Source organism: Diabrotica undecimpunctata, chromosome 3 (assembly GCF_040954645.1).
Source record: "Diabrotica undecimpunctata isolate CICGRU chromosome 3, icDiaUnde3, whole genome shotgun sequence".
In the NCBI taxonomy this organism is placed as follows: Eukaryota; Metazoa; Arthropoda; class Insecta; order Coleoptera; family Chrysomelidae; genus Diabrotica; species Diabrotica undecimpunctata.
The window spans coordinates 170,229,009-170,254,164 of NC_092805.1; the positions used below are offsets into that span (position 1 = coordinate 170,229,009).

General features: G+C 33.2%; 1 protein-coding gene across 3 annotated transcripts in view; it reads left to right on the forward strand.

The window, feature by feature from the left end:
• Positions 1-5,672: 5,672 nt before the first annotated feature.
• The window catches only part of row (zinc finger domain-containing protein relative of woc), a 41,654-nt gene continuing 22,170 nt past the window's right edge, over positions 5,673-25,156 (forward strand). Inside the window, exons 1-9 of one of the 3 annotated variants that reach the window (XM_072527545.1) lie at positions 5,673-6,035; positions 6,091-6,245; positions 9,798-9,941; positions 14,198-14,303; positions 14,930-15,175; positions 19,395-19,579; positions 19,738-20,286; positions 21,971-22,272; positions 22,397-22,658. In XM_072527545.1, coding sequence (XP_072383646.1) covers positions 5,777-6,035; positions 6,091-6,245; positions 9,798-9,941; positions 14,198-14,303; positions 14,930-15,175; positions 19,395-19,579; positions 19,738-20,286; positions 21,971-22,272; positions 22,397-22,658 — 2,208 coding nt within the window. In that variant the 5' untranslated portion in view covers positions 5,673-5,776. The remainder of the gene's footprint in view (positions 6,036-6,090; positions 6,246-9,797; positions 9,942-14,197; positions 14,304-14,929; positions 15,176-19,394; positions 19,580-19,737; positions 20,287-21,970; positions 22,273-22,396; positions 22,659-25,156) is intronic. The other 2 variants (XM_072527546.1, XM_072527547.1) reach the window with 2 other exon arrangements.

Consider the following 25,156-nt stretch of genomic DNA (forward strand, 5'->3'; position numbering starts at 1 on the left):
TAACACTTAGACAGTTGAACAAAGATATCTTAAAATCAATTCGAAAAGACATCAGAAATTACAGCACTGAATACATAGCTTAAGCCATTGATAAAAATAAAAGTTAGATTCTGGGCCGAAAAATGACCGAAGAGGATTAAAGAGGAAGAGAATGAGGATTGAAAAATATTTGCAAACTTATAAATAAAAAGGGAGAAACTTAAAAAAATAAGAAATATATCTTAAAAATTACTCAAAATTTTTAATCAAAATTATATAAACGAGGAGAACTTCCAGATCCTTATCAAAGTCAAATATAAAAAGTCCAAAATGTGGGCTGAGAAGACATTCCAGATATCACAACAGAAAAAATAAAAACAGCCCTCTCGGAGATGAAAAACAATAAATCACCTGGAGAAGATGGGATAGTCTTTGAATAAATCAGAAAAAGAGGAGAAATGTTACTAAATGTGTTGAAAAAGATGTTGAATGTTTGTTTGACAAGAAGCATATCCTCCTCTAAATGGCATAATGCGATAACAACTATAATTCACAAAAAGGTGGCACTTCAGACCTGTCTTTGGTTTCTGGTTTTAAGACTCTTAACCTCTATTTTAATGAGCGAATGAGTTCCACAATTTTTTCTCCCACCATATTTGTAATAAAAAGAGGATATTATTTTATGTACGTTGCACAACTCATAAGAGAGGACAAAAGACGAGTTTATGGCACCTATAAAATTAACTTGAACATATCGACTAACTAGCAGAAATAGTCAATAGTCCTGGAATTTGAAAACACTCTAAAAAAAGCACTAATAAACAGCATAATAAAAGAAGAACACAACCTTAGAAATATTAGATTTAGATAAATTATCCATGAAATAAAAAAAAACAATAAGGGAAAAGATCAGAGCCTAAAAAGAGCCAGAAGAACAAGACACCAAGCATAAATATATCAAATCAACTAAATTGGCAAGTGAAGCAAGAACTCCAAAACCACAGATCTCAGATGTGGGAATACATGTAAAAAAAATAAAATAACAACATCCAAACATGCAGGTCGTATGAAAGTTTAAAAAAATTCTGCAAAACGAAAAGAAACCAATTCCCCCTACATTGAGGGAATGGTATTGTCCAGAATACAGACGACAAACCTGAAATTATGGGAAATAATCTCGAAAGAGAGCGTACACTAAACTATGACTAGCTAAATGATATTGACTTTATAGAAAAAGTCGAAAAATTGTAAGAAGAAATACCCGAGGACCACGAAGAATTAACAATATCTAATATTAACTATTCAAGAGAAGTCACCGAGCTAATCAAGAAGAGCTCCTCAAGAAAAGCTAAAGAACTAGTTATAATTGCTAAAGGGCTCTGAAATATCTTCCTAAGAAAGCAGTCCTTTATTTAATTAATATGATAAATACTTTTAGCAATCAGCAAGAGAGCAGTAAGAATCCCAAAAAAATTTGAGAAATTCCCAAAACTCAATTTAGATTTAGAACTCAACCAAAAAAGCTAAATGTGTTCAGACTGACGAAGTACATAGCTGTAGGATTCAACTATAAACAATACACAGGAGCAACTTTGTTGAGTGTAAGCAGAGCTTTCGACAGAATACAGCATCAATTACTGATATTCAACATAAAAGACCATGGATACAGTACAGTTGTGACGAGACCGATTTCCTCGTACCCAGCTTACCGGAAGTACAAGGTTCTGATAGGATAAGTCATGTCAGAACACATGACTTCGGACGGAGGAGTACCACAGAGAGCAGTATTGTCGCCTCTATTGTACAACATATATACACAGCAGATATTCTAACAACACCCGGAACTGCTTTTATGTAGAAGGCACAGTCACATCACTACAAGACTTGTGCATGTAATGGAAAATGACTGTAACCCCAGAGAAAAACTAAGTAGTTATATTTAAAAAAGTAAGAAGCTCCAAAATACCAACTAAAAGTGTTCAAGAGGCCTATCCAGTGGAGGAACATGACACAATACCTAGGATTCATAGTAGACAAAGGACTAATGTGTTATAGTGTTCACATGAGCAGAGCACACTATAACACACAGAGCAGCAGTCGCCCACGCTAACATCAGAGGACTCATAAGGAGAAGAAGCAAACTAACCATATCGAAACCAAACTAATAGCATCATACAATCTATACTGACGTACATCTCTGGAATGGGGCATACGGCTTAATGCTCCTTTACCTCTTCATCCTAAATATTTATTTCTTCGTTTGTCGTCAAATCTGGTGTTGGTGGTTCATTATCGTAACCTTTAGCAAATGGGGATCGAAAGTAGTGTTTTCTTCTGAATGTGTTTCGTTTTTATTAGTTCGTTCATCTCTTTTCTTTGTCCTCCGATCATTCTCCATATTTCCTTTTGTTTTTAGTAGAATCGTGTTTCATCTGTTTTGATAAGATCTGCCAGTGTTCCCTTTTTTTTGTCTGGCTAAAGTATACCTTGTGAGTATATCTTTGTTGAACCTGTGGCCAGAGTATACAAAATGTATGCAGCAAATATTGAAAGCCGAAGTAAAGGGTATTAATCAAAAATTCGCAGATCCAACTACCTCATCCCTTCCTTAACGAACTGCTATGAATCAATTAGCAAACAAATATTTAATTTTCTTTTCGAAAGCGGTCAAGTTTCCAGAAAATGACTTCATTCGTAAATAGAATTATTGACGGTTATATATCAGCATTTTGTGATTAATTGGTCGACGTATAATTGACAAGGTTTTTTTAAAATAGGGGTGAGAGCCAAGGATAGGGTTGCCCTTAGTAGTAGTTTTTAATAATAAACGTTACCGTCTACTTGCAATATACATAAAAATACTCTGGTAGGGAGTTCAAGGTTAAATATTTGTTGTCTTTTATGACTAAAATTATTTATCTGTGTATCTACTTTCTTTTTTCTTTCCAAGTTTTCTTTCAATAACTAAGATTGTAATAGTTAAATACTGCTGTGTATGCTTAAAAAACGAAATGTAGATATGTAGAGATGATAGCTTAGACTAGATAGGTAATAGTATATTTTTGGTATGTAACACTTGAATAAAAATAAGAAATCGAAGAAAAACTCAACATAACAATATAGACTAGAGAAATGAGAATCTATCAACACAGTCGCTGTAACGACTATCTACTGGCACCACTGCACAATTTTGCAATATTGTGCAATATTCACCAGCAGATTACTTATTGATCAGTTACATAAAACTCAAAAAAAAATAAGATACCAACAGCCGACTAACCGAAGAAACACTGACTGTATTCGAAAGAATAGTTCGAAAAATCGGAAGAAACACATAACGTTGAAAACCACTGGAATCAGATCAAAACCATCATGCAAGAAACAACCAAAAAGTATAAAACTATTAATAAACGGAAAAAACAATCGATGAAATCTTGAGACTAACGGAAAACAGACGAAAATAAAAAAATAAAAAAAAACTGAAGCATGCAATTAAATCAATAAAGAAATCAGAAGGAAAATCTTGGATGCAAAAGAAAAATGGTACAGCGGCAAATGTCTTGAAATCAAAGAAATCCAGAAAATGAACGACACGTTAAATCTTCTTCTTCTTCTTCCTTCTTGTATGTAGGCTTTAATTCATTTTATGTAACAATAAAACACTGAAAACTTTGTTTTCCAAACTTCTACAAAATTTATTATAGAATCTTATCACTACAGCTGTTTCAGCAGAGTGCCTTTCTCAAGTGATCTATTTTGGACATGCTTTTATACTTTATATTCTTTAATAAAATAGGTTTAGGAGGGGAGAACTGTTCCCAAATATCTAAACCTTGCTTTCTGTTTTATTATTTTCCCATCAATTTCGATTTTACATCGTAGTGGGTATTTAGATGTCATACATGTGGTTTTTTCTGCTGATATTTATTATCATATTTCATTTCTTGGCTGTTGTATTGAAGATGTGTGTTAATCTTTGGAGCTCGTCTTCTGTCTCGGCGATTAATGCTGCGTCGTCTGCATAACATAATATTTGGATTTCTTTGTGCCCCATTCTGTAACCATGACCTGTACGTACTGCTTGTATTATTTCGTCCATTAAGTATTATATTAAAGGGAAGTGGGCTTAACTTGTTTGACTATTAGGTACGTAGTCTATTATCGATTTAAGCTTTCGTGTTTCTTGCGACCATGTATATTTATGAATATTTTTATGTCTGAAAAATCCGTTGGTGATTTTTAGGTTGTTTAGTTCGCATAATTCAATCAGGCGTTCTCCGTTATCGTTTTTTTCATCCTCTCCAAATCTCCCCACTACTTTATCGTTTTCTTTCCTTCCGGTTCTGCCGTTAAGGTCTCCTGTTACCAATTTATCTTCAAAGAAGCCTTAGATAAAGAGGCATGCATTAAAATCAACGGAATTAATGTCAGCAATCTCAGATTCGCAGACGATACGATACGATACTGATTGCTTCCAATGAAACAGAGTTGCAATGACTTTAAACAGGGTGATAGAAAGATGAATATGGGCTAAAACTTAATACTTCTAAGACAAAACGTATGGTTGTCAGCAAAACTGAGTTACAACCACAAGTTTTTTTAAAGAGTCTCATCCTCAATATAAACTGGTCGGAGATTAATATTGTGTGATTAACTGTCGTATGGCCAATACATACCGCCCTATTAACTTCTTGGAATGTTTTAATAATTATCCCACCACTTGCTCTTTTAAATTGCACTAATGGCAACGATAATCTAAAATGGTCTCTTATTACTTATTTCACTTCTGGTCGTTGCATGATTTTTTTTGCACCCGTATTAATTAAAAATGATCTAATCTTATTGTCGATACGACTATCAACTCCACCAGAAGACGTTATATTAACAGTAACTACAAGAGCTTTACTTCTCGAGCTACAATTGCTACTAAAGGGACCTACTTCGTCACAATTCATAAATATAACCAGTTGTACTACAGCCAATTGACTTTTTGTACACCTTCAATTCGTATAAGCTGCTATCTCAGGTTGACTGTTAACGAGTACTTATTTACGTAGCTAGGACCGAAGGCTTTAGTTAAATTAGAATTTGAAACATTTCTGTTGTCTGTACCAGAATGTAATCTAGGTTATCCGGCTTGTTATGTTATGGGTATGCCAGTACCTAGCCACTGAGCTATGGCCACCACTAAATGAACAGTGTTAAAAAATCGAAAAGTTTCGAATTTTTTTTATTTTTGACTATAACTTATTCTTGAGCATACTTAGTCATAGATATTGCTTCTCAAAAGGGGAAGCTTATGCAATTTCCGTTAAAATGGTGGTTTATAAAAGTTTTTACATTAAAAATTGACTGAGATATAAACGTTTTAAGGTATAAGCATTGTTATTTTTTAAACAGTGGTATAAGATATAAGCCAATTATATAAAAACGCCTTAAATCCTTGTTAAATTACATACACTATTATTTTTTGGAATAGATGGAGAATAGAGAATAAATAAAATTTAAGTGTACCTAAAGTATATGCAACCACCTTAACGAAGTATTTACAATCGTTCGTTTGTACTGCCATCTATTGGGTGATACTCGAATGTGAGAGAAGGGTAACTTCCTGTCAAGTAGAAATTTCGTTAACCTCTACAAATATTTAATTACAGATGTCAGTCTCGGACGTTATTTGATTGTAGTTTCACTTTTGTGTCGTGGTAACCAAAACTGGCGGATTGTCTACTAACATAACCTTGCAGTTGGTAGTTAGCATGTTATTATTCATAAATATACAATTAGAAGTGCTAAAATGAAAAAAATAAGTTGTATAGTGCCGGATTGTGGTTCCGTGGATTCCCAAAATGAGGGTGCTAATACAAAGTTCCACCAGATACCTAAAGAAGCCGAAGTGAGGAAAAAATGGTTAAAGGCTATAAAACGTACCGAAGGAGAAGTTAACAAAAGGTCTAAAGTGTGTTCCAAGCATTTTAAAACCGACGATTATGCTATAACCAGGCTTAATTATGGAGTTGGAGGTAAAACTACAGCTTCGGGCTCTAAGAACACCTGTACGAGTATATGGAGGTATTTGTATATTTTCTCTAACCACCCTGTATCTTTTAGGTGAGTTCAAAGCTTTGAAAACGGAGGCGGTGCCTAACATGAACCTGCCGCCAAAATCTACTTTTAAAATTAAGATTAGTAAAAAGGATAACAGCAAGCAAATTAAAGTCGAGGAAATAAAAGTGAAGGAGGAAAAAGTGGAAAAGCCCGAAAGGGTAAGTGTTTGTAATATTTTAATATAGGGGGCTCTGATATTAAATATTCAATGTAACCTTTTGTTTATACAAAAAGTTTGTCTATGAAATATTGTTATGCACTAAAAAAACGTACATTCCAGCATCAATATCCACAAAAACAAAATAAATGACTTAAACCCCTTCCAAAAACATTTCATCATTGTGTATCTGACAAACAGAAATAACGAGTCAGCCAATTGAAAAATCAACTGAAATATTCATTCATCATATAAATGCAGTTACTGGTCCACTATAATGAATGTTTTTATGACCGGCGTCATCTTTTAAGTATACAATTTATCAGGGTGCTTATTTTCACCAAACGTCGACTCAACTCATTTTTATCAACAAAGACATGCACTGTTAAGCCCAATTTGTGTTGTACTATTCACATTTCGTTCTTTAATTTTTAAAAACATTTTTCATCAAATTCCTCCAAATTGAAAATTTAAATTCGCCGCTGATGGAGATCCCGCCCACAGGCGTTGTTGCCAGTAATTCTGATATTGTTTTTGAGGATATATTTGTCATAAATATAATTTTTATTCAATTTTTTTGTAATTACATCTAATTAAATTTAACACAATCTCTCGTTTTCTACTTTTATTTTCTGCTTTTATTAATATTTGTTAAATTTTTCTGTTTCTGTACTATATTGTTAACAGATGGAAGCCATGTTTGTTTTGTTTGTCTTTCATCTACACATTTGATGAATGTTTTATCATTTAGGTTTATTTAAACTATTCCCAGTGTTCTTAATCACATTTTGATTATAATTTCTACTATAAATAAAGTAGTTAACTTGATTTATCATTTTTGTGGCACCTCCCACTTTTCCAGATCAGTTTTCTTGGGTATTAGGAGCAGGAGCATGTTGTTTAATTAGAATACAGCTAGATATATTGGTTTTTCATGTTTTTCTTTTCATTGTCAGTAAAATTGTACTAATTTTCCTCCCTACCAGTTGATTTACTTCTTTTTGATTAACATATGAGATACAATTGTAAAAAAGATGTTCTAAAAGAAGTTTTAGTTTTAGAAGTTCAAATTTTATGTACTGAATGACATTTTTTCTTGAACATATCAGTATTTTTGATAATATAACCTAATCCATCATAAATGAAACATCATTTAATTAACTACAGTTCTAAACTATTTTTTAGTAGTAAAAACCAGAAAACCCTAAATAGACTTAGAATGTCATAAAAATGAAATTATATTATTAAGCCCAGTGCCAATTTTTCATCTTAAAGGACAAAATCGGTAATTAATTTCTCCTTCTTTCTTCATCCTGTAGTTATTTAAGTGGATATACAAAAACTGTATCATTTTCTTCCTAATAATTATAAATGCAATGACCTAATAATCTGCTTGACTGACATAAATAGCTGTATTTCAGTTCATTGACATTTTTGGTGCTTCTGGTCTATTCAGACCTTACCATTTTCATGCTAACTATGTTCTTAGGGTTGATAAACACCATAATACTGTAGAGACCATAGGACAAGATGCTAAAGATTTTATGGAACCACCTAACTTATATTTCTTGTTCCTTTTTTAATTCTGAATTTTAATAAACAACTACAACTTTTCTTATCAATTACCTATTATACTTTTTAAACATTTGCAAACAAATACAAGTTGTATTTTTGCTATATTATTAATAATCTATTGTAATTTCCTAGATAATTAGGTACCTTTGTTAAGCCACAAAACTAAATGCTGCTTTAATTGGGTTTTTTTCATTGAATATAATTCCAAGCTTTTTGAATATTATCCTTGATGTGCAATAATTTGACTCTTAATTGAAAAATTATCAATAACCTTTTAATTTGCCCCAGAATAAAGTGATATTTATGTTCATTATACATGTACACATAAATAAGGAGTGTTCTTTCATGTTCTTCCGAATTTTTATAATTTCTTTGTTTCATTTCCACATGTTTATTAACTTATATTTCAGTTTAAGCTCAATACTATGTCAATATAATTTGTTTTTAGGTTGTTTGTTACATTCTATGGTTAATTATTTTTTTTTCTTTGACTCATTTTACCTGAAATGTGTATAATGCCGCATATATTGTCACCACATACCGAGAAAACAAATAAAGGCGTGGCATGAAAAAATCCAAGCATTAAATAATAACAAAGCTAATATCTGAATCATATTATCTCAAGGACGTATATATTTACTTTATTCAGTTAAACGAAATCATAGTTCATAATACATAATTAATATTTCGAAACACTTTGTATGTATCAGGATTTTCTATAGAAAAAATTACAAAACAATAAATATTAAACATAAAAATTTCTCTAAAATAATTTATCCATATTTACGAAATTTTCTCTCACATCGGCAACGTAGCCAACGCAGTAGCGTTTTGACAGGACGTTTCCAAGATGGACGGCTCGCCGGCCAAAGCAAAATAAAACAGCATCCTGTTTGTTTATTTACATGGAAACTTGGAAAATATGAAAAAACTACGCATATTTGTCGACAAAAAATCATTCTATACCCAAAAATATGATTGTGTTAGTGCTTGTTTCATGATTTGTGATATATTATACCACAAGTTGATTTAGCGCCATAATTAATTTAATATTTTTATGAGCCTTTTTCTTTCTAAAACCGATCTTGTTGTTTAATAAAGGTTTGTAATGACTTTTTTAAGAAGTTTAGAAAAGTATTACCCATTACTTGCCCCACCTAAAAACTTGCCGTTTCAGCCTTTTTTGTTAAATGTAAATTATTTATGATTTAATGCCCCTTTTTACTAAAAAATATATCTGCTTGTTTTGCTGGATAGAAGTTTCTGTATTCTGTTAATTTTGGCTTATAAAATGTATCTAATTTGTTTGTTATTACCTCTTTTTGAGGTTAAGTTTGTTTATATTATTTGTTTATAAGTTTCAATGTCAGTGCATGGGTTGGAGTAGGGTAGATTTTTTTTAACTCTGGCTATTAGTTGACCCTAATAAGTTATGTATGCCATTGTGTATTTTGTGGTTGATTATTTTGCTCCCACCTATTTTAATGTTTGCTTGCCATGCTTTTGTTGTCTGCTGTCTTATGCCTTCATCCTTCTTTTCAAAACTGTTCTGTAAGCTAGAGCTACATCCTTTTACTTTTCCCAATGTTTTAACAATATCTTTACAATGAGCCTACTTTTAGAAAAGCTGGATCATTCCAAACTATGTTTCTCTATATTCCAAATCCATCATTAAAGATCACACAAGAAACTTTTAGTATTCTTTACTAGATGCGTGTAAAAAAGGGGTGTGCAAGCTTTTATATAGATATCTTTTGGTTTGTTTTTGATATAGTGCACATCTCTCTTTTATAAATATCCTTTTGTAGTAACAACAATATACAGAGGTAAACAATTGTGTGACTGCCTGTATGAACAACAGATAACAATACTCATATGATAATAACCTTACCATTGATATATGCATCAATTCAATAGTTTTTTTGAATTGGGTGCTTTTATAGTAAACTAGTTTTTACATTATTTCTTCTTTTGATAGGTAAAAATGCCTAAAAGACCTGCACCTCCAGACAGCCCTCCAAGGTCTAGAACACAGTCTAGGAGAGCAGCTAGTAAAGAAGCCCTGAAGCAGATGCAGTTGTTGTTAGATGATGAAAACGATGCTGTAGAGATTCCAGACGATGTAAGTTATTGACTTTCTTGTAATATTACATTTCAAATAGATACAATTTCTGGTTTTATAATGTTGTTAACATTACATTTTTTTCTTGCTTTCATATATGGGATACCTGCAGTATTTCTTTGATGTATGTATCAACTTTAAATCTATTTTTCTATATAATATATGTGTTTTCTATGATCATTTCTATAATTTTTTGTTTAATTTGTATGAAAATTACAGTTAAGAACATTTGTACAAAAATTAATCAGCATGCTGAATATTATATGTTAAAGAAATGACAAAAATCATTTATATATATTTGTAATATATGTCAGATGTAAATACTAACATTATTTAATAGGTTTGAGCCTATTTGTCACTACAGATCAGATATGTAATTCATAAGTCAAAGTTACCCAATTCTTCATTGAATATAACAAATCTGTATATTGATCACTGTATAAAAGAAATTTAAACCAGCTTAATTTAAACAAAACATGCTTTGAGCACTAATCAAATATAAATAAATGTTTCAGTGATTTATGAATGTTATGGTAATAGAAAACATATTTATGTGTACCTTATCCCAGCAATGTTTTGAGCCCTTATGGGTATCCACTGTATTGTTAATCATTTTTTACTTTGAGAATAATGGTCCAAAACTTACAATTTGTTTAAAAGATGTTTATTGTGTTGCTAGTGTGGGAGTCAATTGTACCCCATCCCGAGGACAATACAAAAAACCAATTGGTATCAGTAGTAGATGTTTTTAACTTAATCAGTGTGTTCATGTTGCTTGTTATTGATCAGAAGAACAATGCCAAATAGGAGTGTGAGAATAATTATTGGTGTATAGTGTTATTTCGCCAAAATTTTTTTATTTTGACAGTAAGTAGTTAGTGAAATTGCGTAGTAATTACGTGTGCATATAGAATTTTATTTCAACAAACATTTAAAATGGCAATACATATATGCTCAGAACACAAACATGATTAAACAAAAAAATGTATATGATCCGTGGAAATGCAAGATAAAATCCACTGAAAAGGAGTGTGAATAAGTAAATAATTCGGCTGGTATAGCAATAAATAGAGGACAGATTGTTATAGAAGAAGCATTTAGAGAACATAAATCAGCAAAACTGTATAATGAACTAATTGAAATGATATAGTTCAGTCTATCTGCAAAAAATCATCTATTTCACATAAAAATCTTATATGGATATGTGAAAGTTCTAAAAGATATATGAGGGGTAGTAGAGCTGATTTTGCTTTGGTTTTTTAACAATCAACAAGTGAAAAAATAATTTTTTGATTTTTTGATTATCTGCTAAATACCTCTAAAGTCAGTGTTTGGGGAAGTACAATTGTTATTAGGTGTATGTCTTCATGGATTTTTGATCAGCTACCCCTCATGTACCTTTTAGAACATTTAAATACCTGTATAAGATTTTTTTAACTTTTTTTCTTTGATGTTACAATGACAAACTGAGACTTCTTTTAAACTATTTTATAATGGAAGAATTAAGATAATCTTTTGGATGCATTGCTGAATACATCGCCTCCTGGCGATGCTACTTATGGAACTACGTCCTGACTTGCTAGAGATTAATTAATATATTAAACTTGTGATGTTCTAGTTTATTGGTTACTTATATACACACATGAAATAACGTATAAATGACATTACTTAATATATTAATTACAGCTTACAGTAACTATAAATTACATCTCTCATAAATGAACTACATATTACGATTGACTAACAATCTAATATTATTATTTAACCTCGATTCCTCGTCTCTCTTTTTATATCATAACACCTATGACGAATCAGTCTATCGGTAGGTCAGCTTTGCGTGGTAAACAAGGCTATGCTTGGATTATTTGTAAGTATACAAACTTAAGCATTTTGTTAAACTTGACACACCCATGTATCCCCAATTCTGATTGAAAACAATTCCAATTAAAACAACACAATGTAAAATATTAGTAATATTATTTATGAATTCTAATATCTTAGGAATAATATCAAAATTTGTAGTTTTGGAGCCTGAATAGAAATACTAATACCATAAAATACTTTTTACATGAATAGAAACAACAGTGGATACCTTATAAATTTGAAAAAATGACAATATACACTAACCTTGCTTTTTTCGTAAATGAAATTTAATATAATCCAAAAGCTTTTCCAAATTTAGCTTATATTGCTTTATAACATTATAAATAACATAGTAATAACAATATTATTGAAAGCTTGAATAAATATGAAATAAATTAAAGTTTGTGCATTTGATTTGTTTCAAAATTGGATTCTATATTACTCTACAGTCTATGGTTTTTATCAATAAAAAACAAATTTCTGATACATAGTGCTATAAATATGGGCTAATACTAATAGCATAATTTTAAGTACTTCTAGAGATAATTCATAATGTCGTGGACCTGACCTAATCTTCTAGTGACATTGATCTACGAACGAAACAATGAAATCAGGCATTGCTAAAAACATGCAGTTCTCTTCAGTGCGTTATCGTAACGAGACAGAGATGAACTAGTTTTTTCGTTAGTGAAATAGCTTTAATAAGTATTTTTTTTTTTTTTTTTCGTGAACAATCGTTTTTAATATTTTATCATTTTTTGGATCATTCAGAATAAAAAAGGTTAATTGTAATTTTTCTCTAAAGTTGATCGTTTTCAACTTATAACAATTTAAAACTGAAAAAAAAAACGAAAAATGATGATTAAAGGCTCAAAAACACACAATTATTTTTGAATTCAAAAAACCTTGTTCTATCAGTTTCTTATACTTTAGTTTAATATTTTTCTATCAAGCATTGATTTGTTATTTATTTATTTGTCCTCTAGATTTTTTTCAGATCTTAAAAGGTTTATTTATAAGCCAAATTAGTGCAAGGAAAATATTTTACATTTTTGCACAGCAATTCTTATCGGCAGTGAAGACGGGAAGTCGTAAATTTTTATTACATCTTTCAATGTGAGATAAAATAAAAATGCGATGACTAACTAAAATGTTTAAGATTAGAGAAACATAATATGTCATGTTTATTGGAAGCAAATCATACAATGTGGCCTAATTTCCTATGAAATTAAAATGATAAATGTTTATAGGTTCCATTTATTTTTTGCTTATTTATGAGGTCCACGAGGTTTTGAAACATCTTTACCTGATTCCAAACCATGACACATCTAGACTAGAATATCTTTTAATGTTGTTAATACTATCACAAGATGTATGCTTTTAGTTGTATATATACACAAGTAAACAGAGCTATTTACAGTATAATAGACCGTAAATTAAATAAAAATCAAAAAATCTTACATAATGTAAATAATTCAGTTTATTTCTACTAATACAAAAAATGTTTGGTTTTTTGAAATATGGCTATTGTGGATAGTTGTTTTGACTGTTTGTTGAAGTTTATGATCGTTTCAGTTATTATTTTATTAAGTTTTTCTGCAGTACACCATGTATTGATTCAGTTCTACTATATTTTTTCAAGAAACTTTTTATTCTCTTTATTTTTTGTGTTTACAAGTCACTACATTAAAAAGAAGTAATTATATAGGCATAGAAATATATATTTTATCTGCTCCCTGCTACCCTGCTCATTCACTTCCAGTTAATCCAACGAACCTGTATCCTGTGGGTAATTTCTCGACATAGCGTCCCATTTTCTGTTATGTAGGAGAAAAGCAATTTCATGTCCCCAACCATTTATGTTCATTTCAACCACATATACTCTGTTTTCAACCTGCTAACCTTAAGTCCTCCCTCTTCAATAGCCCCTCCTCAACATTTATTTTCTCTTATCCACTAACATGATATCATCCGCAAAGAGCTGCTCCCTTTCTTACATTCTCTGCAGTACATCTCCGTACTGACTAGATTTAGTAGTAGAAGGAATATTTTCTGCTTCTTAAATTGTCCAAAATAGCCAGGATTTTGAAGAGCTCAAGCCAAATTAATTTGTAGTGATGTAAAAATGTTGGAACAACTTCTTATTGAGTGTATTGGCAGTGTAAAGTAGGCTTGTCGAAAATTAACAAAAAACGTGGGTTTTCTCACTTTGGCCAGATTAATGTCAAACCGTTCACATAAACAAGAATATCAAAAATGGGAAACTACCGTTGTAAACAAATATATTAAAGAATTATAGCAACTAAATTACAATTAATCAATATAGCAAATAGCAACTGAAATGATCATTTAGTAACTTATAAATATTTGATGTAAAAAATACATTTTTTAAGCAGGTCATACCTGTTGCTCCATCACCATCACCTACCGGTCCACCACCGAAGAAAAAACACAAACCAGGACGAAAACCTCTAGATATCAATGCTAAACCTACCACAGGTAGATATAATTTTTTTAGATAAAAGTATCGTAACATGGAATTAAGTGACATAATATTATTATTACAAAAAATAATACCAAACACATCAGGCTTTGAGGTCTCAATCTTCTAAGCCCCCAGATCTCTTCACTACTTGTTTTTCATTTGACCTATAGCTTCTTCTGCTACTTCAAGTATGCTATTTTTGATGTATTTGTATGGTTTTTCTATACTTCGAATTATGTTCTATTTAATTTATCATCTAACCTGTTTTGATATAATTTCTGTATACATTCTTGTTCTAAGTTTTTGTATTGTATCTAGCTCGTTTGTGCTATGTTATTTATCAGTTACTTCTGTTTCCCATTGTTTCCTTTTTATAGGCAGCATTATTTTTGAGTTCAATAATGCTCACTTATTTTGATTTAATTGTTATTCTGGTATTTCCGTTTCTTTTAGTAATAACTTTTGTAGTTTTTAGACAATTTAAAAACAATTTTAATAGTCACTGAATTATTCAAAAGAAATCAAACATGTGTCACTGAAAGTCTTCATTGTTTTGTTATAGATAATCTATGCATTCCTTGTATTATAAGAACCTTTTATGTTACAAATATTTTGTACTATTTTTTTTTATTTCGTTTAGATCGAGATGCAATAGTTTTACAAACAATAACGAACCGTGATGCGGAAAATACACTAGAATTAGATTGTTGGGTAGAACAACCGGACCAAATACACAAGGACCGTCGAAAGAAGTACCTAGACGAACAAAAAGAACTACAGGACAAACTCGACGCCCTAGTAGCAGAAAACCACGCGAAAGTGATTTTCAAGAATGAATCTAACACTATCATTGAAGTTTGTGAACAAATTCGCTCAGCTGTCGAAGGTAAGTGATAATTTTTTTATAAAAAATCTTATCCAATCTTTAATAAAGTCCATAGAAATCATTAAAATAAAAAAAGCTTGACATAGCTTAAATGTTAAAGATAATTTTGTAATTACCACGAATTTCATTGCAAATTTTGTCCGTCTTTACTTCAATGTAAGGAAGAAAGACTCGAATATGTTCAGTGACTGATTCTTTTGAATCATTGGATGGCATTATGTTGTATTAATATCTGATACTATTTAAACCAGTATCAGACCATATATGTAGCGTCAACATAAACATTTAATGAGCACATATTTCATGAGGAAAGAAATACTAATGGTAACATGAAAATCGCCAGATGGAAAGACTGAAACCCATTAAATCACGAAAAAGAACAGCAGAAATGTATAAAGAAGATAAGAAAAGACAAATGACCAGATTACTGCAACTGATACCACAAAACAAAAACAAAATAAATCAAATAAAGTATATAAATAGACGAATATGATTAGCAACAAAAGAAGAACAGGAAACATATAAAGAAACAATGGAAGGAATATTAAAAATATATAAATAGAAGAATAAACAGAAGAATTAAAAAACCATAATGCAAATAATGAATAAAGCAGGTAGAGAATGTAATAAACATAAAAATATAAATAGAATAGATTCGTTAGAAACAGAGTGCCAAAAAGAAATAGCAAGCTATATAGAGCAAAGGAAAAAGTTAACAGGTTGGTAAGAGAAAAGAAGAAGAGGCTCTTAAAAAATAAACCAAAAGACATACAAGGGAACTACAGAAATAAAGAAGTAAAGAAAGATTTACCAAGGCGCCACAAATGAGAAAGGATAGCAGCAAAAATATATATTCCGAAAAGAATAAAGCAGGAAATACCTATATAAACGAATAACAGAAATACCAGAGAGTGGAAAGTAATTCTACTAATCACTAAATGATAAGAACAAGCTAAACAAAAAAAAATATAGATATTATTTCAATAAAATCAATAACCTTATATGGGTCAATCTGCTGCAGTAATTTAGGCATAGCTTTTTTATATTGAGTTAATTTTGGCATTGGTCTAATGTCATACAGCAATTTATTAAAGAATCTAATGCAAGTATATTTGGCGACCCTTTTATGTCACATTCAATATGTGAATGGAATCAATATAGTTAATCTTACATTTTATTTTGTTTATTTTAATTTATTTTTATTTTATTAAGAAACACGTAGTTTATTACACCATGTATTGTGTTGTCGCTCGATTTTTCCTTAAATTGTGTTTCTTTTGTTTTTATTTTTCACACCTCTGCATAGATCAATACATTCTATGAAGCTATGCTATGCTTCCAAAAAGTTTTTGTTTGCGTTTGCAATTTTAATAGCCATAGGATATTGATACCTATTCAAATTGTTTACATTACATTTTAGATGAGCTGGCCCCTCTCATATAATTATTCTCGGAAGATATTAGTTAAATATAATCGCTTAATTAGCAGTGTCGTAAATATGTTTTGATAAAACGGTATTATAGCATTCAGTAGATTTTGGCCTTTGATTTTAGCCAATAATAGAAGCTTTATGTTGTTCTAAACCATGTCGCTATAAACGGCTTAGCTAATGATTTTTATTGAGTTGACTGAAGCAATTTTCAAGGTTATAAATATGAATTTTCATGCACGTAGGGGTTAATGGGAGTGCTTTATCGGTATGGTATAGTGGAAGTGGAACCTCGATTATCTGTCAGGGCACCGGACCAAGGGTATGACGGATGATCGAAAAGACGGTTAACAGAACATTAAAAAAAATATAAAAAAAATTAATTGTATAACTGTCAAATTTTATTTGTATGTTTTATTTGACAATATAAGAGGGATTTATGTTAGTACAGTCGAATCAATTTGATTTAAAATATTCCGCAATCTTTATTTGTTTTATTGTTACTTCACATTTTGCAACGGCTGAATTTCTTAATCGACGTAAAATCATCAAATCTACCTTATTTGCTTCTTGTTGCCGAGAATATCACTCGATTAATTATTGTATGTGCGATGGAGCTTCTCTAGCTTATTTACGCAAATCTTTGTGAGTTGCAATAGCATCATCAACATCGCCACCGTCAAAGTCTGTGAAGCTGAATCAGTTTCGTCCGCCTCTATTGCCATTTCAACGATTTCATCCTCTGTCAGCAATCGATAGCCGTGTGCGTCTTCATCACAAATTAACCATTCGTTTATGTCATCTTTAGGCAACGAAAACAAAACAGTTGATTCAGCCATAACTTCATTCGTTACCGCATCACGCTCGGCTGTCACGAGGGCATTTTCATCTTGAGTTGATTCAGGCCATAATTTATTTCACTCTCTTTTCAGCGTTACTTCCTAAACATCAGATCGAGCATCCACAGCATTGTCGACTGCGTGTTTTAAATTTTATGCTTTCCAGTATTCTGGCAAAGAATATTCCTCTTCCATAACAATTGATCCATTGGCTGTATAAATGATATATTCACAGGCAGAAAAGAGCACGTGATATTAGTATCATAACTTCGCAGCATACCGGCTTCAGGATGGGCAGGTACATTGTCCACAATGAGAATCGCCTTTGGTGGCAAATTTTTTGCATGCAAGTATTGTCGAACGTCCGGTATAAAAAACTTAAAAAACAAGACGTTAGAAAAATAGATAAACAAATTTTGGTTTGCAGTATATACCTTTTTGAACCAGTTAGCGAATATTTCCTGAGTCATCCATGCATGTTGTGCGTAGTAGTTAACGGAAAGCGCGTTTATATTTATGCCCCTGAAACAAAGTGGTTTTTTGCTGTACCAATCAATAATACAGGAAGGCGATGGTCACCACTTGCATTTGAACACATCATTGCTGTGATTCGTTGCTTTTTCATTTTAAATCCGGGTGCATATGATTCAGACAGTGCAGCCAATGTTTTCGTTGGCAATGCTTTGTAGTTTAAACCAGTTTCATCCGCATTGAACACTTGATCGCGTGTCAAACCATATTCATCGATCATATCTTGAAACTTTCTTTTATATTCGTCAATGACTTCAATACTTGCGCCGCTCAATTTTTCACATTCGATTTTCAGTTCTCGTATACCGTGGCGATTTTTGAACTTTTCCAACCAACCGCTGCTTCCTTTGAATGAAGGATCGCCATTAAATTTCATGTTGAAAAACAACGCTTTTTCGCCAACAATTGGTCCAGACAAAGGAACACCTTCGCTTCTTTTTTGAACGAACCACAAATACAGAGCCGTGTCGAGTGATTCGTGGCATTTGTGGTTTTTTTCATTGTCTTATGATGTTTCACCCGGCCATTCAACGATTCCATTTGCGAAGCATACTTTTTAATTCATTCAGCATTTTTCTTTAAATCATTGATTGTTGTTCTCGGAACATCATACTTTTTGCTCAATGCGACAGCAGAAACACCTTTCTTTAGTTCTGCAATAATTTCTGACAAGACAACACGTTTTCTTTTTGGTGCTCCAGATTTGAAAGGCTCCATTTTTCCAAACTTAATTGATCAAACGACCAAGTGACACAATAAATGTTCGAATTTGAAACTTAAACCGTTGATTGAATAATCCAATTGGGTTATTCAATCAACGCTTAAACTTAATTATATGGTGACACACAGATATTGACTGTAATAATAATTATTGTGCTGTGCGTTTTTATTTTCGGCTTGCGATTCTAAAAATAGAACTCTAAAAGCACGGTATCATTTATCATTACCTATTTAAATTGAAATTTTATCCAGAGCCCTGAATAAGAACAAAAATTATTTATATAAAAAAATGCGGTGGTGGCATAACTTCACGTGTACATTTCAACGAATTTCGTTTGGCTTATCGTAATGCTCAAACAAAATTAATTGGTGACTAAATTTTTACTTATGTAGTCAATATTACTTACGTATGGACCCTGACGGTTAACGGAGGTGACGGTTATTAGAGAGACAGATAATCGAGGTTCCACTGTATATAGATAATGCAACCCTGTTTTGGGATATTATTATTCGGATTTCGACTGCTCATAGCAGAGAGTAGAGGTTGTGTAAGAAAATCACAGAGCGTACCGGCTTTCAAAGACGTTTAGGATGATTCATTAATTTTCCTTGATTGCATGTCCTTCTCAGTGATTGCCTATATTTTATAAATAGATTACATTGAAAACATTGTTAAAAATCAGCGTTTATTTATTTTTAGGAGCCGAAAAACCCCCGACCAGCGTAATTATAAATAATAACTCGGGTGGAACACAATCTTATAATTTGTTAATGGATCCGACGGCAGGTCTAGTTGCTTCGGCGCCTATCCAAATAACACCTCCCACCCCACCGCCACCAGTTATCGCAGTTACTCCACAGAAAGCACCCCAGGGAAGAATACAGGTAAGTTATAGTACTCTGGTAGATCTTAAGACGTTTTGCTCTCTTCAAGTAGGAAAACAGTTGCACACCTGCAATCTTTTAAATATGTAAGTAATTATTTCCAAGAATCATTTATAAATTATCTGTTCACTCTAGTATATTACGATTTTTGGTTCCAGGTGGCTCAGGATCTCCAGCAAACTCCTCCTCCTGCTCCGACGACACCTCGCGTTGCCACACGAAATCGGGCTAGAAGTTCTACAAGCAAAAATACCCCTCCGCCTCCCGCACCAGTCACCACACCACCACCAACAAGAAGCAAAGCAACGCCCGCCCAAAGTACTCCTCCAGTACAAACCCCACCGACACGAAATCAAACTCGCGCCCAGATCCAAACTACTCCAACCCCCAAACCGCTACCGGCAGCTCCACAAACAAGAGGTCAAGTGCAACCGGCGACTCCACAGACAAGAGGTCAAGTGCCACCGGCGACTCCACAGACAAGAGGTCAAGTGCAACCTGCAACTCCACAGACAAGAGGTCAAGTGCAGAACACGCCGCAGACTCGGGGACAGAACGCTCAGACTAGAGGCCAAAATACATCACGAGCAGCGCAGATACCACCACCGACGCCAGCTCAGACTAGAGCCCAAGCCGCAGCTGCTACAGTTACAACTACACCACCTCAGACAAGGGGCAAGAAACAAGTTAATACTCGAGCGAGAGGGGTAAGTGTTTTCATATCTGCACAATTTTAATAGTTATTGCTTCAAAATGCTTTTTAAATTCCTGCTTTATTCTCTTTGGCTTTATCCCTATGCGGAGTCGGCTTCCTTAATTATATGTCTCATTAATTGTCTATCCATTGGCGGATTAATATCTCTATGGGTTGTCACTTCATCTTTTGCGCGGTCTTCCAATACTTCTGCCGATTGGTGACTTATCTCTTGCTATTTTGATGTCACCGGTCTCCTCCATTCTGCTTATGTGGTTATTCCATTTTTTTTTTCTATTTTGTGTCCATTTCTATACTGTACGTTACATTTTCTTCTAATGTCTTTACTTCTCTTTCTACCTCTCAGCATATTTTCTGTAATTTTTCTCAGTACTCTCATTTCTGCCGTTTCCAGTAGCCTTTGCGTTGTGGCTGTGTCGGGTCTTGTTTCTGAGGCATATGTCATTATTGGTCTTACACTGGCCTTATAAATTCCTGACTTCATCTAAGTGTTAATGTGTCTGTTTCGCCATATAATGTTATTAAGGCATCCTGCCAGTCTATCTCGGTCACCAGCAGTGACCAATAAGTTGTCTCTAGCTTATATTTAGCTTCTGCCTTAGCCAAATTAACCATAGAGCTCATTAGAGCCTTGGTCACGTTAGTATTTAGGTATCTTCCAAAAAGGCGTTGCTTATCAAAACTTCATTATGGTATATCACTAGAAAAATATGTCTTTCTACAACGCTAGCCAGTACCAGCTCAAAGGAAATCAGATTGAGCGTTAAGCTTATAGTTGTGAGGTTCCTGATCATAATTATTAACTTAAATAGACAGCACAGTCTGTGAACAGCACCACGCGTAGTCTTAACTGACATTGAGTGATTATGAGCCATTATTATTGCGTTCCATAGATTATGTGTGCCTCATTAGTGCTCAAATAGGAACTTAAGACCTTAATTATTTAATATATGTATTGAGCTCTTTCAAAACATTTGTATAAGAAAATTGTAAATTTTTAAAACGGCCGGCAGGAGACAAGGAGACTACCAGGAAGGTCGTTAAAGATATATCGAGACGAGTTGGCTATTGGAATTGCAAATATTATTTAATATAACGCATTAAATACAAATCATCCTTCTACTTGCACCTATTCTTACACTTTCTACGAAAAAATGGAAGAAGAAATAGTTATGTACCAATGAGAGAAATTACTATATATAGTGTTACAAGAGGAGTAGAAAATTCATTGTATTTGTAGAGAGAGCTAAAACGCGAGGCCTTTGCATGCTAGAGAGAGAGAGAGAGAGAAACAATTTTAGTGACTTTTCTTGTTGGGAGTTACCGATGTGAGGGGTCATCGAATACTGCGTGTGTTTCTATGGATTTTTTAACGTCTAATTACTGCTACATGAGTTATCAGAATTGTCAAGGATATTGCCTTAAGGCTCTGTGTTATAAAAACCCAGAAGCCTCTCTGTCGTTGAACTCCGATAAAAAGATGACCTTCGAGACTTTCGAGAGAATTCGTTCTCATTATATAAGCCAGCATGGGTGGCCTCTGAGATTTAGTATCCATAACTCTACGACCAACATCACACTACTATATTTTCAAAGTTTTTTCTTTACGGTCCTATAATACAAAGTCCTGCGTTGAATTATAAAAGACTAACGTTTTCTTTTCAATTTATTTCCAGCCCGGTTCTAACACATTCACAACATCGATACGTCCATCAGAAACCAACGTAGAGGGCGGTCTTTCAGCAGGTAGTAAAAACGTAGTGGAAGTTGATCTCACTTCTACGGATGAAGAAACCAGCAAATTACCGCCGGACAGCAGAGAAATAGCTTTTAATAAGTTACAAGGAAAGACCTATCCTTCACTGGTGGTCGTAGCGAGACCTCACTTAAGAGCCAGGGACTTGTCTTTGGATAGGCCCAAGTTGGACGCCAAAGTGAAATCGGTGCTTATGCACGCTCCACCGAAATTTACAGAATGGTAAGTGAATAGTTATATAATTTTACAGTTTTTGTATCAATAAAGTGAACATTTAAAGTTGGACGAGTAGATCTTAGTTATAGTTGTTGAATGTCCGATCTGACATATTTAAATCATCCTTTAGGTTAATCCAACAAGGTCTCATCCGCTCTGAACAAAAATGTACTGTACATACAAACACTCAACTCAAACTCGGCATGTACAGCGATGTCTCCAAGTTTCCGTATTCCGGAGGATACGTGTGGATTTCGGAATGTTGTCCGCAAAGATTCGTCTCGGTATTCAGCGGATCGTTGTTCGAAGGGTCGCCTCATCCTCCAGTCGTCATACTGAAGCTGCTGTACCATTGGGCGTGCCAAACTAATATTCAGAACGTCGTGCAATGGGTAAGTAACTATTTGACACTAAATAATATTTTACTCGATAGACGCCTACAATATATAAAATTGAACGGATTTAATATTCCTGAGATCTAAAAATTGCAATTCATCTATTTACTGTAATGTTAATATTGTGAATTATGTGAAAACTTTGAATTATTCATGTCTGTCTGTCCACCCGTCTGTTCATAAACAACTATTCCGCTATTAGAACATATAGAATGACAAATGATATGTTGAATGAGAGCTTATAACCCAAAGATGGCATTCAAGGTGAGAAATTTGACCTCTTACTTTCCGTTCCAGGACACTAGGACACCAGAAGCATCGTTTTAAAGTCGTCAAAATAGTAAGGCGACTTAGCAAGACGAGAATAAATTATATATACTTCCGGTTTTATCACTTCTGGTTAAAAAGTTGTAACCGGAAGTGCCACGTTATAGTCGCAGAAATAATACATGTGATATATTAATTGACTCGTATTGAAAAGTCGAGCTCGAATATTTAGTTCCGGTTTTGATGTCATTTTCCGTTAAAAAGTATGATCGGAAGTTTGACAAAAATGACTCAAAAGTAGTGAAATCTTATATTACTCGACGTAAAGTTACGCAACAGTTCAAAACATAAATTACCAAGTCCAATTGCTTGTTCTTACAGTACGCTACTCTAATTCAAAAAGCAGTTAATTAAAGTAATTTTACAGAATAAAAACAATCATTTCGCAGCTTAGTTTCGTAGCTGCTTTGCAATTTTTATCATCACCATTTCCAGGAGAGTTTGTTTCATATTCAACATCTCATGAGCTTTTTTTAAGATTGTGCAAGCGCAGTGACTATTTTTAGACATATCTAATTCTTCCCCTAGGTTGGACTTAGATATTGTTTTTCTTAGCAGCTTATTAAGTTCCACTGTTTCGTCTGAGAAAGGATTAGTCTCCGTATCATTCTAGAAAGATTTTCGAGGCTTCTTCCAAACATGTTACAAAAATGTATCTAAAACCGGATTCATGGATAAAGAATATATTATAGCATTAGCATAGCAATGAATATCAACTTAGTAGAAATTTCAGTATAATGTTTTACATCAAAAAGCCCAAGTCATCACCAAGTACCTATATTTGAAAGGGTTAAGGCGTGAATAGATTTATGAAAATATTTTCAATACCCTTAGCAGTCAATCGTGAGCGACCGTAAAAATTGGATTGCGTGCTTTTTTTTATAGCCCTTTTTCTATCCGAATTGTCGAATAAAGGCCTCTCCCATTTCTCGCCATTCATCCCTGTTGTGTGCTAGGCGTTTCCACATTGGTCCTGCGACTCTTTTGATATCGTCGCTCCAGCACATTTGAGGTCTTCCTCTTGGTCTCTTCGCATCGTACGGTCGCCAGTTTCCGACTTCTTTGTTCCATCTACCATCTTCGAGACGTTCGTTGTGTCCAGCCCATTTCCATTTTAATTTAGCTGCTTGTTTCGCGGCGTCCTTTATTTTTGTTTTGTTCCGGATTGCTTCGTTCGTTTGCCGATCTATTAGTGAGATACCAAGCATCTGTCGTTCCATGGCTCGCTGAGTTTTTCGAATCTTGTCCATGTTCTTTTTTGTGAATGTCCAGGTTTGAGCTCTGTAAGTGAGAACGGGAAGGATACAAGAATCGAACACTTTGGTTCGAAGGTTTTGGGGTATCTTTTTGTCTTTCAGTATGTATGAGAGTTTTCCAAATGCGGCCCATCCCATTCTTACTCGTCTGCTTATTTCGGTAGTTTGGTTTTCTTTGTTTACCTTGATATTCTGATCGAGATATATGTATTCTTCTACATGTTCCACTTTTGTTCCTTGGATGGTTATCGTCGGTTGATCATCTTTATTCGACATTAGCTTAGTTTTACTCAGATTCATTTTCAGTCCTTTTTTTATGGATTCCGTATGAAGCTCATCGATCATCGTCTTCAGTTCTTTCCAGCTGTCGGCTATTAGTACTACGTCATCTGCATATCTTAGATGGTTTAAATACTTTCCGTTTATCGATAGTCCCTTCGTTTTCCAATTTAGTGATTTAAAGATGTCTTCAAGTGCGGCAGTAAATAGTTTTGGAGATATGGTGTCTCCCTGTCTTACTCCTCGGTTGATTTTTATTGGCCTCGTTTTCATTCCGTTATCCATCGTGACTACCATTTCAGCGTGTTGATATATATTATGTATTAATATCCTATATTTAGAATCTATTCTGCTGTTGACCAGTGCTTCCACAATAGCCCATAATTCTATGCTGTCAAAAGCGTTCTCGTAGTCTATAAATGCTAAACAGATTGGCAAATTGTATTCGTTAACTTTTTCTATTAGGACCTTTAGTGTGTGAAGATGGTCACATGTACTGAACCCTTTTCTTTTATTGCGAGCTTTAAAAGATGTAAATTTTCCTTTGAAGAAGAAGACCAATTGGCTAGTCCATTATTGGACAGGTTATAGAAAAAAGGTAAAAACTTAGGGCTAATTTGTGTTTTCAACAAT